The sequence below is a fragment of the Macaca thibetana genome, chromosome 2 (assembly GCF_024542745.1).
Source record: "Macaca thibetana thibetana isolate TM-01 chromosome 2, ASM2454274v1, whole genome shotgun sequence".
NCBI classification, from domain to species: domain Eukaryota; kingdom Metazoa; phylum Chordata; class Mammalia; order Primates; family Cercopithecidae; genus Macaca; species Macaca thibetana.
This window is the reverse complement of record NC_065579.1, coordinates 162,173,962-162,189,524: the sequence shown is the minus strand read 5'-3', so window position 1 is coordinate 162,189,524 and position 15,563 is coordinate 162,173,962. Positions and strand designations below refer to the sequence as shown.

Sequence of the window (15,563 nt, the reverse complement as noted above, 5' to 3'; positions counted from 1 at the left end):
ATATATATATATATATATTTTTTTTTTTTGAGACAGGGTCTTGCTGTCTTGCCCATGGTGGAGTGCAGTGGTGTGATCTTGGCTCACTGCAGCATCAGCCTCCTGGGTTCCAGCAATCTTCCCCTATCAGCCTTCTGAATAGCTAGGACTATAGATGTACACCACCACACTGGGCTAATTTTCAGACTTTTTGTAGAGATCGGAGTCTCACTATGCTGCTTATGGATTCTTTCTTTACTATTATCACTTTTTGACCATATTTAGAATGTTTTTCTCTCCACAGGAATAGTAATTGTTAGGGCTTACCTAGTATAGTAACTGCTGTTGGCAAAACAAATCTATTGACAATGAGGGTTATTAGGCATACTAACACTCCATGAAATAATATCTAGAATTGAAGAAAATATAAAGTAAGTATTCATATAATTTCATATAATATAGCCTATATTTAACAATATAAATTAATCTAGGTTGTACTGTGTTAATAGATGCTCATGGCAGGGGAAGAATTAATCTAAGACATGATGAAAGCATTCTGGGTATTCTCCATCTTCCTGCTCATAATTCATCCATGATTTATTACCAAACCAAAATTAAGACATGAGTTTTGACAAGTAAATCAACACTTATACAGACGTTGGGAAGGAATATTTATCTTTGACTTCCACTGTTGCACTTCCTGGTAGCTGAGAATACACTTATACTTATCAGTCCTTATCCACTATACACACCTGGCTGTGCATAGCCACATCGTTCTCTGTTCAACATTACCAGCATATCTGCATCAAAAACTTCTCCTCACCTGGGAAAGGAGAACAACTCAAGGCCCTTGATATGTATTCTCCATCTCACACTTTGCCTCATTGGTACCCTTTCATTGTCAGGAAGAAGGAGCAATAAATGTCTTTGGTGCCACTTGATATTTTATCTTCTTGTATCCCAAGTCAGTCTTGATAGACAAGTGAACTAACACTTTTCAGTCTGAGGCTACACATTTTTGGGGATTTATGGAATTCTAACTTCCAGAATTTATGTTTAACCCTAGCTACTCTTCTGTTCTATATCCACAGATGGAATTAGGGATAGAGCATGAAACCACACTAGAGGCTCCCAAAGTTGAACATTAGAATCATAAGAGAAACTTTAAAATATTGGTGCCCAGGAGATCCCCAGTGAATATTCTGATGTAATTCTTCAAGAGTGCAGCCCAAGCATTGGTAATAAGGAAATCTGAGGTATAATGTACATACATTGAAATGTACTCAAGTACCATTTTGTCAATTTTGACAGTGTATATCTACTCCTGTAACTCTCAGTCCTGTCAAGACGCAAAATATTCTCACATCCCCAACATTTCTCTAATGCTCCTTCCTAATCAGTCCTTCACCAATGAGAGGCAGCAAGTATTTTGATTTCTACTTCTGTAGATAAGAATTGCCAATTCCAAAATCTTCATATAAATTAAACAGCATATGACGTATCTCATTGTGATTTTAATTTGCGTTTCATTAGAGTAATAATGTTGAATATTTTTAACATGCATATTAGTACACATCTTTCTTTTTGAAGAAGTGTCTGTTCAAATATTTTGTACATTTTTTAAAAATTGGGTTACCATTGTATTTTCTTCAAAAAATTTTAGAGTTTTTAATTTTATATTTAAGTCTATGGTCCATCTCAAATCACTTTTAGGTATGGTGTGAGGTAAAAATAGAGTTTTTCTTTTCCTTTTTTCTAAGTGAATACAGTAGTTCAGCATCATTTATTGAAAAAAATATTTTTTTCTCTCATTGAACTGTTTCAGAATCTGTCAAAAACCAATTCACCATATAAATGTGAGTCTTTTTTGAATTCTTTATTATACTCCATTCATCTATTTTTTTATTCTTATGCCAGGATGCTACTGATTTAACTACTGTATTTTTACAGTAAGTCCTGATATCAGATAGTTTAAGTCCTTAAATTTGGTTCTTCCTTTTCAATATTATTAGGGCTATTCTCAGTCTTCTGTACTTCTATATGGAAATCAGATTTTGTGTATCTATTTCTAAAATCTTCTGGGATTGGAATTGCATCAAGTATAGTGACATCTTAATAATTCCCAGTCTTCAAATCCATGATTGGAACATATATTTTATGTAGGTTTTTTAAAATTTCTGTCAACAATGCCATGTTGTTTTCAGTGCACAAGTCTTGCATATTTTGGAAAGAAACCTCTAAGTTGGCTTTCAAAGGTATCTATCTGTTGATACTTAGTCACCTTTTTTTTTTTTTTTTTTTTTTTTTTTTTGTAAGTCGGGTGTTCGTTTATTAAATACAAGTTTTGAACAAACTCTGCCAGGCAAGTTTGACAAGAAGCAACCTTCCTGAAATGTTTCAAAATATGGTCATGTTGATCATGTCTTATTTCAAGCAACCTTTTTGTTCTTCATTTTCTGTTTCTAGGTTTATTTCCTGGTGAGCAATTAGAGCATGTGCATTATTTCCTCACATGACATCAAGAGTGTAGCATCAGCCTCTGGCTTGTAAAGGCACCCAGTAGACTAATGCTCTGTGCAATTGCTGCTTAGCAACCAGCATCAAGTAAAGTAATGAAGCTTTTGTAGAGTGTGATACCAAATAGCAACTGGCACCTTCACCTGCACCACTAAAAAACCTTTAAAGTTTCCTTCAGTTTTCAGATATCCATTAAAAACTGTATTAAAAAACAAAACCCAGACTGCTTGATAAAACGTACTTAAACAATTTTCCAAGTTTAGTATTAGCCTCTCGGTAAGTTATGAGCAATACCAGAACTGAGTAAAGAATCTTCATTTTCCTATCATACTCCAGTAAAGTCAATAAATAAAACTAGGTATGTTAGAAAGTCTGCCCTACTAGATTTAGAGCTGCTTCTAAGTTCCAGACAAAACACCTTTTTAAGCTCCCAAGTGTATATGCACACGGTGTTGTACCAAGATGATAACTTTTTAAAACCTAATTTTTTAGATGTTCTTAAATTACTTCACAGAAAGTAAAAAGGCACAGAGGACACTTGGTTTCCTCACCAGTAGTGGCCTTAAGCTACACACTTGCTTGTGCGAAGAGTTTAAAGATATTCAGCAGCATTAATGATGCCATAGCCATTCATAGAAAGTTTCAGGAAAAGAGCTTAAAAAAGAAAAAAAAAAAAAAAAGAAGAAGAAGAAAAGCTTGCCAGAAAAGGCTTACGATCTGAAGGTTAAATACGGAAGAATACAGACAGACACTAGAGGCCGCATGGAGGTTCTTAACTAGGAAGCTGCTAGAAATAGCTGCTTTCTGAGGTTTCGTCCCCATTTTCCTCCAGTTTTTCTCCTGAAAAACTCTGGTCTTTTCCTCTCTTGTTTTTAAATTGAAAACATCCTGTTAGATTGGGTTTGGAGGATAAATGCAAATAGGCAGAAGCTTATTTTATACAGAGTTCATTCTCAGGGAGGAAAAGGAGAATAATAAATATTGAATGAAGCTAATTTTAGAAAATAAGCAAATCCTGTCAATGCATGCTTTAGAGGCCCAGGGAGCACACTGAATGAATCTTATATTCTGGCATTTGCAAAAGTGTCCTCAACTTCCTTTTTCATTTATAAGCACAGCAACAGGCAACATCTATTTTATATCTGGAGTGGGAAGCCCTCTTAGATTTGAGGCTTTCCAGTTGATACCATCAAAAAAACATCAAGGACTGCTTATAGCGACTTGTGTTGAAACGTAAAACTACTATTTTATTTGATCTTTCAACCATAGTTAACAATGTGTTCCAAATGAAGCAGTGACACCCATTTCTCAATCCTATCACTTTTCCTGTCACTTATGACATCTCTGGGCTTAGAAAGATGGTGATATAAAGACAACCCATAGGGGAGTGTCCCTACCTAGCATATTAAGCTGCACAAGTGAGTAGCGAACTCAAGCTCAACTTATGAAAGTGGCGTCCATCCACCTACTAACTACACCGGGCTACGTGTTTATTTAAAATGTCTTGTGGACAAGGTTGTGCTCAAATTTCTACTTTGTTAATTGAATACCTAACTCTGTGATAGAAGCAGCTCTTAGAAGTCAGGTCACAAGCCCAAATATTAACCATATACATTTTATAATCTCAGAATTTTGTCAAGAATGAATATGTTAGCAAACATGGCCGCATACTGCATACATCTCACTCTGGAAGAGAAAATGTAAAGTGGTACTCAGTTTACACTGAGTGTGTGTGTGTGTGTGTGTGTATTTCACAAACTGAAATATACTGAAATATACTGTTGATATTAGATACTTAGTCATCTTAAATTTGGACTAGACTTACTGACTCACTTCTAATAAATAGAATATGAAGAAGTAATGGGAAGTGACTTTGAAAATTAGGTTAAAGAAAGACCGTGGCTTCTGTCTTGAGGGTTTGCTCTCTCTAGCTCTCTTGCATAGTCATTCTGAGAGAAGCCAGCTACCATATTGCGAGCTGACCTATGAAGAGGTCCAAATGACAAGGAGGCTTCTGGCCAAGAGTCAACAAGAAACTAAAGCCCTTAGTTCACTGCCTGCAAACAACTGAATCTTGTCAACAAAACCACACAAGTCACCTTAGAAGCAGATTCTGTAGCCCCAGTTGAACCTTTTGATGGCTGCACCCCCAGTTTATGCTTAAATGCAAGTTTATGAGAGAAACAATCAGAGGCACCCACGTAATTTATACCCAGATTCCTGACTCACAGAAACTGAGATAATAAATGTTTCTTGTTTCAAGCCACTGAATTTTGGGACAATTTTTTACATAGCCATAGATAATGATAACTGATACATACGTATTTCATTATTTTGGTTACTATGTCATGTTTTTGATGCTATTGTTATGTTCTTTATTTCATTTTTCTGTTTGTTTGTTGCTAGTATATAAAAATATAGAGTTTCTTCACAGAATTGGAAAAAACTGCTTTAAAGTTCATATGGAACCAAAAAAGAGCCCGCATCTCCAAGACCATCCTAAGTCAAAAGAACAAAGCTGGAGGTATCACACTACCTGACTTCAAACTATACTACAAGGCTACAGTAACCAAAACAGCATGGTACTGGTACCCAAACAGAGATATAGACCAATGGAACAGAACAGAGTCCCCAGAAATAATACCACACATCTACAGCCATCTGATCTTTGACAAATCTGAGAGAAACAAGAAATGGGGAAAGGATTCCCTATTTAATAAATGGTGCTGGGAAAATTGGCTAGCCATAAGTAGAAAGCTGAAACTGGATCCTTTCCTTACTCCTTATACGAAAATTAATTCAAGATGGATTAGAGACTTAAATGTTAGACCTAATACCATAAAAATCCTAGAGGAAAACCTAGGTAGTACCATTCAGGACATAGGCATGGGCAAAGACTTCATGTCTAAAACACCAAAAGCAATGGCGGCAAAAGCCAAAATTGACAAATGGGATCTCATTAAACTAAAGAGCTTCTGCACAGCAAAAGAAACTACCATCAGAGTGAACAGGCAACCTACAGAATGGGAGAACATTTTTGCAATCTACTCATCTGACAAAGGGCTAATATCCAGAACCTACAAAGAACTCAAACAAATTTACAAGAAAAAAAAAACAAATTACCCCTTCAAAAAGTGGGCAAAGGATATGAACAGACATTTCTCAAAAGAAGACATTCATACAGCCAACAGACACATGAAAAAATGCTCATCATCACTGGCCATCAGAGAAATGCAAATCAAAACCACAATGAGATACCATCTCACACCAGTTAGAATGGCGATCATTAAAAAGTCAGGAAACAACAGGTGCTGGAGAGGATGTGGAGAAATAGGAACACTTTTACACTGTTGGTGGGATTGTAAACTAGTTCAACCATTATGGAAAACAGTATGGCGATTTCTCAAGGATCTAGAACTAGATGTACCATATGACCCAGCCATCCCATTACTGGGTATATACCCAAAGGATTATAAATTATGCTGCTATAAAGACACATGCACACGTATGTTTATTGCAGCACTATTCACAATAGCAAAGACTTGGAATCAACCCAAATGTCCATCAGTGACAGATTGGATTAAGAAAATGTGGCACATATACACCATGGAATACTATGCAGCCATAAAAAAGGATGAGTTTGTGTCCTTTGTAGGGACATGGATGCAGCTGGAAACCATCATTCTTAGCAAACTATCGCAAGAACAGAAAACCAAACACCGCATGTTCTCACTCATAGGTGGGAACTGAACAATGAGATCACTTGGACTCAGGAAGGGGAACATCACACACCGGGGCCTATCATGGGGAGGGGGGAGAGGGGAGGGATTGCATTGGGAGTTATACCTGATGTAAATGACGAGTTAATGGGTGCAGCACACCAACATGGCACAAGTATACATATGTAACAAACCTGCATGCTATGCACATGTACCCTACAACTTAAAGTATAATAATAATAAATAAATTTTAAAAAAATAAATAAATAAATAAATAAAAATAAAAATATAATTTAGTTTTGTATACTGAACATGAATTTCATGATTTTGCTAAATTCACTTATTAATTCTACTGGTTATTTAGTATCTACCAATTTGTGTGCCTTTTTTCTCCCTAGTGCCTGAGGTAGGACACTGAGCATAATGTTCCATAAAAATGAAGAAAGCAGATGTATTTGCCCTTATTTGAAACTTAAGGGAAAGTATTCAGTATTCTACCATTAAGTGTCACTTACCTTTAAGTTTTTAAGTTTTTCTTTTTAAATAAATCCCTTCTATCAGATTAAAGTAGTTTTCTTCAAATTCTGTTTCACAAAAAGTTTTCTATGTATAAAATCATATCTTCTGCACAGAGAGATAGTTTTACTTAATCTCTTCTTATTTAGATGCCTTTTATTTCTTTTTCTTGCCTGATTGCTCTGGCTAGGACTCTCAGAACTGTGTTGAATAGGAATGGTGAAAATGGGCATCCTTGTTTTGTTCCAGCTCTCAAGGGGAATGCTTCCAGCTTTTGCTGATTTTGTATGATGTTGACTGTGGGCTTGTCACAGAGGGCTCTTCTTATTTTGAGGTATCTTCCTTCAATATCTAGTTTTTTAAGGGTTTTGAACATGAAAGAATGTTGGATTTTATCAAAGGCCTTTTTTGCACCTATTGAAGTAATCACATGGTTTTAGTTTTTAGTTCTGTTTATGTGATGAATCACATTTATTTATTTGTATGTATTGAATCTACCTGGCATCCAAAGAATTTTTTTGAGGATTTCGCATCTATATTCTTCAAGGATATTGGCCCGAAGTTTTTTTTCTGCTGTGTCTCTGCCAGGTTTTGGTATTAGGATGATGCTGGCCTCATAGTATAAATTAGAGAGGAGTCTATTCTCAATTTTTTGGAATAGTTTTAGTAGAAATGGTACCAGCTCTTTATCTATATAGTACAATTCAGCTATGAATTTGTTTGGGCTTTTTTGGTTGGTAGGTTATTAGTTGCAGAATCAAGTTTGGAACTCATTATTGGTCTGTTCAGGGTTTCAATTTATTCCTGGTTTAATCTCAGGAGTTTGTATGTTTCCAATAATTTATCTATTTCTTGTAGGTTTTCCAGTTTGTGTGCAGAGGTGTTCACAACAGTTTTTGAGGGATTCTTGTATTTCTGTGGGGTAGGTGGTAATGTCCTCTAAGTCATTTCTGATTGTGTTTATTTGGATAGTCTCTTTTATTCTTTATTAGTCTAGCTAGCAACCTATCAATCTTGTTTATTGTTTCAAATAAACAACTTCTGGCTTCATTGGTGTTTTCTATGGTTTTTCACAACTCACAAAAGAAGAAAGTAGACATACGGATGGCCGACACACATGTGAAACATGTGAAAATTGCTATCACCAGAGAAGTGCAAATCAAAACCACAATGAGATACCACCTCACACCAGTCAGACTGGCTATTACTAAAAAGTCAAAAAATAACAGGTGCTGGCAAGTTTGTAGAGAAAAAGGAACACTTAAATACTGCTGGTGGAAATGTAAATTAGAGCAGCCATAGTGGAAAGCAGTTTGGTGACTTCTCAAACAACTTAGAACTGCCATTTGACCCAGCAATCCCATCACTGGGTATATATCTAAGAGAATATAAATTGTTCTACCATAAAGACATGTGCATGTGTATGTTCATCACAGCACTATTCACAAGAGCACACACATGAAATCAAGCAAAATGCCCATCAATTGTAGACTGGATTTTAAAAATGCGGTACCTATACACCATGGAATACTCTGCAGTCATAAAAAGAACAAGATTGGGAAATTGACCAAGATAGCTGGCTAGAAGCAGCTAGTATGCACCTCTATCATGGAGAGAAATAGAAGGGGTGAGTAAATACAGCACTTTCAGCTGAAACATCAGGTACACACATTGGGATTCATCAAGCAAAAACTTGACCCACAGAAAACAAGGAAAGTCAAGGCAGGATGACCACTCACCTAGGAGTGACACAGAGTCAGCGGAGCCTCCCCTTCCCCAGGAAAGTGATGTGTGAGTGAGTGATCCCGGGCACTCACTCTTCTTCCATGGATCTTTGCAACCCTCAGGTCAGGAGATCCCCTCGTGAACCCACTCCATCAGGGCCTTCAGTCTAACATGGAGTCTTAGCAGAGCAGCCATCCAGGCACAGGTGGCGCCCTAGGTGCTTCAGATACTTGGGGTTCCCAGCAAAAGTGGCTGCAACTTCAGCAAAGTGAGAGATTAGACTCCTGTACATACTCTAGGAAAGGAGGTGATCCAGGGGGGATGAATAGCAATGGTCTACAGGCATCGCTGCCATGGCACCTCCCGGGATAAGACCCACTGCTTGAAACTTCAGTCATCCACCAATAGCAGCATTACACCTCCCTGAGACCAAGCTCTGAGAGGGAAGTACGAGCCACCATCTTTGCTGTTTCACAGCCTTTGCCATTGTTGCCTTTAGTGTAGTTGCCCTATGGAAGAGTAGCCGGCTTGCTTTCCTATGCAGGTCCCTGATCCTGCTTGTCCTCTCCGGGTGGGTGAGTGAATGAGTGATTGTGGGTATGCATGCTTCTCCCATGGAACTTTGCAACTCTTGGGTCAGCCCCCTGAATCATCTCCTTTCCTAGAAGTATAAACAGGGGTCTAACTCCCAACTTTGCTCAAATTGTTGCCATTTTTGCTGGGAAGCCCAGGTATCTGAAGTGCCCAGGACTCCATATGTACCTGAGTGGCTGCTCTGTGAATATTTCATGTAGCTCTGCATGTCAGACTGAAGACTGGGCTCCCCAGTCACCCTAGCCAGTGTTTTCTAGGTGGCAGTGGTTCCTGGCTTCCATGGGATGGAGGTCCCTGTGGGAGGGATGGGCCACTATCTTTGCTGTTACACAGGCTTAGCCATTGTTGCCTTTGAGCTCCAGGGATTCTGAGGTGACTAGGGACTGGAAAAGTCCTCCCTGTTCTGGGGAGCACAGTGCAGCAGCTCTATGGATGAACAGCCAGACTGCATTTTCACATGGGTCCCAGTTCCTGGTTCTCTTCACTGGGCAGAATTTCCTGACCACAGTCTATGACCATCCCCACCAGTGTTTTCTGGTCAGCAGCAGTTTCCAGCCTCCCTGGGACGGTGCTACCTAGAGGGAGAGGTAGGCCACCATCTTTGCTGCTTCTCAACCTAAGCCACTGTGGCCTTTAGGCTTTGGAGAGTCTTCAAGCAGACCCCCAGAATAGCACAACTGCTTTATGAAAAAGCAGCCAGAACGCCTTTTTATGCAGGTTCCTGATTCTGATCCTTCTCACTGGGTGGAACACCCTGACTGGGGTCTGCAGCCACCACTGCTGGTGTTTTCTGGCCAGCAGCAATTTCAAAACTCTCTGGGACAGAGCTCTCAGAAGGTGGAGTGGACTGCCATCTTTGCTGTTTAGTAGGCTTAGCCATTGTTGCCTTCAGGCTTTAGAGAGTCAAGGGTGACCAAGGACTGGAGTGAACTGCCCCCAAAGCACTGCTGCCCCTGGGAAAAGAGGCCAGACTGCTTTTTTAAGTGGGTCCATGATCCCATTCCTCCTCACTAGGTGGGATCCACCAACTAGAGACTCCAGCCACCTCCTGCTGGTGTGTTCAGGCTGGCAAAATGTCTGTACCTCCCTTGGCTGGAGCTCCAAAAGGGAGGGGGAGGGGCAGGCCACCATTTTTCTGTTTCACAGTCATCACTAGTGATACCTTCAGGTCCTGGAAAATCTGAGCAGACTAGGGACTGGAGATGACTGCCAGTATACCACAGCATCCTTATAAAAAAGTAACTAGACTCTTATGTGGGCCTCTAAGCCCATATCTCCTCACTAAGCTGGGGCCCACAGCACAGACCCTCTATTCTGGACAATTGCACTGAATGATTGCTCACCTGCATCTCTCTGGGGTGGAGCTCCCAGTAGACAGGCAACAGACCTTCATCCACAACCACTGCTAAGGTCCCTTCCACTGTTGCCTCCAAGTTGGGGAAGAAACATAAAACCTGAGATCACACAAGAGCTGTGGTAGGCAGTCTTGGAGTGCCAGTTTGTGATCTACAGCCAGCACTCAAGTAGGAGAGGAGCCCACATGTTCAGGTCATTGACAGAGAGCATGGCTGCAACTGTGAGGAAATATAGGGGAGCCATGTGACTGAGCAAGAGCCCACCAACTAACCACAATACCTAACTACCGCCTACTGGTTCACAGTCCAAAGTTTCAACACCAAAAATACCTCACTAACATATACCCCCTGTGAAACCAAAGACAAGAAGTCATTTACAAATAAAGACTCTGCACAAAGCCTTGGCCCAGTGAAAACATTCAGAAAAGAAGTCTACTGACTGCACTCAATCTGCACCACAGTTAAAGGGACACCCAAACACAGAGATGAGAAAGAACCAATGTAGCAACTCTGTCCACTCAAATGGCTAGAGTGTCTTATGTCCTCCAAATGACCACACTAGTTCTCCAACATGGGTTCTTAACCAGGGTGAGTTGGCTGAGATAACAGAAATAGAATTCAGAATATGGATAGTAATGAATATCATCAAGATTCAGAAGAATGGCAAAACCAAACCAAGGAAGCTAAGAATCACAATAAATGATGCACAGATCTAATCTGATAGAGCTGAAAAACACACTACAAAAATTCCACAGGTGATCTCCAGTATTAGCAGCAGAATAAATCAGGATGAGGAACTTGGAACTTGAAGACTTGATCCACGAAATAAGACAGTCAGACAAAAATGAAAAAAAATGAAAAAGGTTAAACAAAACTTCTGAAAAATATGGGATTATGTAAAGAGGTAAAACTACGAAATATTGGCATCCCTGCAAGGAATGGGGAGAAAGCAAACAACTTAAAAGACATATTTCAGCAAATTGTCCATGAAACTTCTCCAAACTTGCTAGAGAGGCCAACAGTCAAATTCAGGAAATGCAGAGAACCCTTGCAAGATTCTATGCAAGAAGATCATCCGCAAGACACACAATCATCAGATTTTGCAATGTCAAAATGAAGAAAAGAAAATTAAAGGCAGCTAGAGAGAAAGGGCAGGTCACCTACAAAAGGAACCCCATCAGGCTAACAGTGGATCTCTCAGTAGAAACCCTACAAGCCAGAAGTGACTGGGGGCTTATATTCAACATTCTTAAACAAAAAATCTTCAACCAATAATTTCATATCCAGCCAAACTAAGCTTCCTAAGTGAACATCAAATAAGATTTTTTTATTTCAGATAAGCAAATACTGAAGGAGTTGGTTACCAACAGATCTGCCTCAGAAGAGATCTGGAAAGAAGCACTAAATATAGAAAGGAAAGATCACTGCCAGCCTACACAAAAACACAAATAAATACACAGACTAGTGACATAATAAAGCAACTATACAAACAAACTGACATAATAACCAGTTAACAACACAATGGCATGAACAAATCCACACATATCAATAATAACCTTGCCTGTAAATGGGCTAAATGTCCCATTTAAAAGATGGAGAGCAGCAAGCTGGATAAAGAACCAAGAGCCAATGGTGTGCTGTCTTTAAGAGACCCTTCTCATCTGCAGTGACACTCATAAGCTCAAAATAAAATATTTTCCAAGCAAATGGAAAACAAAAAAAAAGCAGGAGTTAAACAATCCTATTTGCAGACAAAACAGACTTTAAAACAACAAAGTTTTTAAAAACACAAAGAAGGGCATTACACAATGGTAAAGGGTTCAATTCAATAAGAAGACCTAACTATACCAAATATTAATGCACCAAACAGAGGAGCACTGAGATTCATAAAGCAAGTTCTTAGAGACCTACAAAGAGACTTATACTCCCACACAATAATAGTGGGAGACTTCCACACTCCACGGACAGTAGTAAACATATCATTAAGACAGAAAATGAACAAAGATATTCAGGATCTGAACTCAGCATTGGACCAAATGGATCTTATGGACCTCTATAGAACTCTTCATCAAAAAACAACAGAATATACATTCTTCTCATCACCACATGGTAAATAGTCTAAAATCAATCAAACATAAAACAATCCTCAGCAAATGCAACAGAGCAAAATCATACCGTAAACACTTTCAGATCACAGCACAATAAAAACAGAAATTAAGGCTAAAAAATTACTCAGAACCACCCAATTATATGGAAATTAAACAACCTGCTTCTTAATGAGTTTTTGGGTAAATAAAACTCATAATAAATAATAAAATAAAGGCAGAAATCAAGAAGTTCTTCAAAACTAATAGGAACAAAAAGACAACATACCAGAATTTCTGGGACACAGCTAAGGCAATGTCAAGAGAGAAATTTATATCACTAAATGCCAGCATCAAAAAGAAAGATCTCAAGTTAACAACCTACAATCACAACCAAAAGAACTAGAGAAGCAAGAGTAAACTAACCCCAAAGCTAGCAGAAGATAAGAAATAAGCAAAATCAGAGCTGAACTGAGAAGATCAAAACACAAAAAAAAAAATTGTTCAAAAGATCAATGAATCGAGTAGTTCTTTATATTTTTGAAAAAATTACTAAGACAGATAAGCTGCTAGCTCGACTAATAAGGAAGAAAAGAGAACATTCAAACAAGCACAATTAGAAATGACAAAGGGTACACTACCACTGACCCCACAAAAATACAAATAACCATCACAGACTACTATGAACACCCCTATGCACACAAACTAGAAAACCTAGAAGAGATGGATAAGTTCCTAGACACATACATCTTTCCAGGCCTCAACCAAGAAGAAAGTGTTTCCCTGAACAGGCCAGTAATGAGTTTCCAAATCGAATCAGTAACAAATAGACCAACCAAAAAAAGCCATGGACCAGACAAATTCACAGCCTAACTCTACCAGATACACAAAGAAGAGTTGGTACCATTTCTACTTAAACTATTCCAAGAAACCAAGGAGGAAAAACTGCTCCCCAAATCATTCTATAAGGCTAGCATCATCCTAATATCAAAACCTGGCAGAGAAGCAACAAAAAAGAAAACTTGAGGCCAATAGCCTTGATGAACATTGATGCAAAAATCCTCAACAAAATACTAGTAAATCGAAATCCAGCAGCACATGAAAAAGCTAATCCATCACAATCAAGTAGTCTTGATTGGGATGCAAGGTTGGTTCAATATATGCAAGTAAATAAATGTGATTGATCAGAAGTTAAGACAAATTATATGAAGATCTCCGTAGATGCAGAAAAGACTTCAATAAAATTCAACAATTCTTACTGTTAAGAACTCTCAATATACTAGGTATCAAAGGACCATACCTCAAAATAATAAGAGCCCTTTATGACAAACCCACAGCCAGTATCATACTGAGTAGGCAAAGGCTGGATGCATTCTTTTCGAATACTGGCACAAGACAAGGATGCCCTCTCTCACCAGTCCTACTCATTATAGTATTGGAAGTCCTGGCCAGATCAATCAGTCAAGAGAAAGAAATAAAGTGCATCCAAATAGAAAAAGAAGAAGTCAAATTATCCTTATTTGCAGAAGACATGATTCTGTACCTAGATAACCTCATAGTTGGCCCAAAGGCTCCATCAACTGGTAAATAGCTTCAGCAAAGTTTCAGGATATAAAATCATCATACAAAATTCATCAGCATTCTTATGCAGCAACAACAATCAAGCCAAGAGCCAAATCAGGAATGCAGTCCCATTCATAATTGCCCAAATAATACCTAAGAATATAGCTAACCAGTGTGGTAAAAAATCTCTACAATGAGAATTACAAAATACTGCCCAGTGAAATCAGAGATGACACACACAAATGGAAAATAATCCATGTTCATGGATAGGAAGAATCAATATAATTAAAATGGCCATACTGCCTCAAAGAATTTACAGTTCACAGAACTAGAGAAATCTATTTTAAAATTCATATGGAACCGAAAAGAGCTCAAATAGCCAAGGTATACTAAGCAGAAAGAACAAAGTTGGAGGCATCACATTACCCGACTTCAAAATGTCCAACAAGGCTACAGTAATCAAAACTGCATGGGTGCTGGTACAAAAACAGACATGTATACCAACAGAGTAGAAGAGAGGGTCCAGAAATAAGGCTGCACACCTATAACCATATTATCTTTGACAAGGCTGTCAAAAAGAAGCAATAGGGAAAGGACTCCCTATTCAATAAATGGTTTTGGAATAACTAGCTAGCCATATACAGAAGGTTGAAACTGGACCCCTTCCTTACATTACTTAAAAATCAACTCAAGATAGATTAAAAACTTAAATGTAAGACTCAAAACTATAAAAACTCTGGAAGACAACCTAGGCAATACCATGCTGGACATACTGACAAAGATTTCATGACAAAGATGCCAAAAGCAATCACAACAAAAGCAAAACTTGATAAATTGATCTCATTAAACGTAAGAGCTTCTGCACAGCAAAAGAAACTATCAACAGAGTAAATATAAAACCTACAGAATGGGAGAAAATATTTGCCAACTATGCATCTGACAAAAGTCTAATATGCAGCATTTATAAAGAACTTAAACAAATTTACAAGAAAACAAACAACCTCATTAAAAGTGGGTAAAGGACATGAGCAGACATTTTTCAAAAGAAGACATACATGAAGCTAACAAGCATATATATATATATTTTTTTAAATTTATTTATTATTATTATACTTTAAGTTGTAGGGTACATGTGCATAACGTGCAGGTTTGTTACATATGTATACTTGTGCCATGTTGGTGTGCTGCACCCATCAACTCGTCATTTACATCAGGTATAACTCCCAATGCAATCCCTCCCCCCTCCCCCCTCCCCATGATAGGCCCCGGTGTGTGATGTTCCCCTTCCTGAGTCCAAGTGATCTCATTGTTCAGTTCCCACCTATGAGTGAGAACATGCAGTGTTTGGTTTTCTGTTCTTGTGATAGTTTGCTAAGAATGATGGTTTCCAGCTGCATCCATGTCCCTACAAAGGACACAAACTCATCCTTTTTTATGGCTGCATAGTATTCCATGGTGTATATGTGCCACATTTTCTTAATCCAATCTGTCACTGATGGACATTTGGGTTG

At 38.4% G+C, this 15,563-nt stretch overlaps 1 protein-coding gene across 12 annotated transcripts in view; it reads right to left on the bottom strand.

Annotated features, from left to right (window-relative positions):
• The window catches only part of SLC9C1 (solute carrier family 9 member C1), a 138,632-nt gene that overhangs the window by 85,826 nt on the left and 37,243 nt on the right, over positions 1-15,563 (bottom strand). For 11 of the 12 annotated variants that reach the window (XM_050778861.1, XM_050778864.1, XM_050778863.1 and 8 more), the window contains one exon: positions 307-388. The exons of the other annotated variant lie outside the window; for it this stretch is intronic. In XM_050778861.1, the coding sequence (XP_050634818.1) occupies positions 307-388 (82 nt within the window). The remainder of the gene's footprint in view (positions 1-306; positions 389-15,563) is intronic. 12 annotated transcript variants of the gene reach the window in all.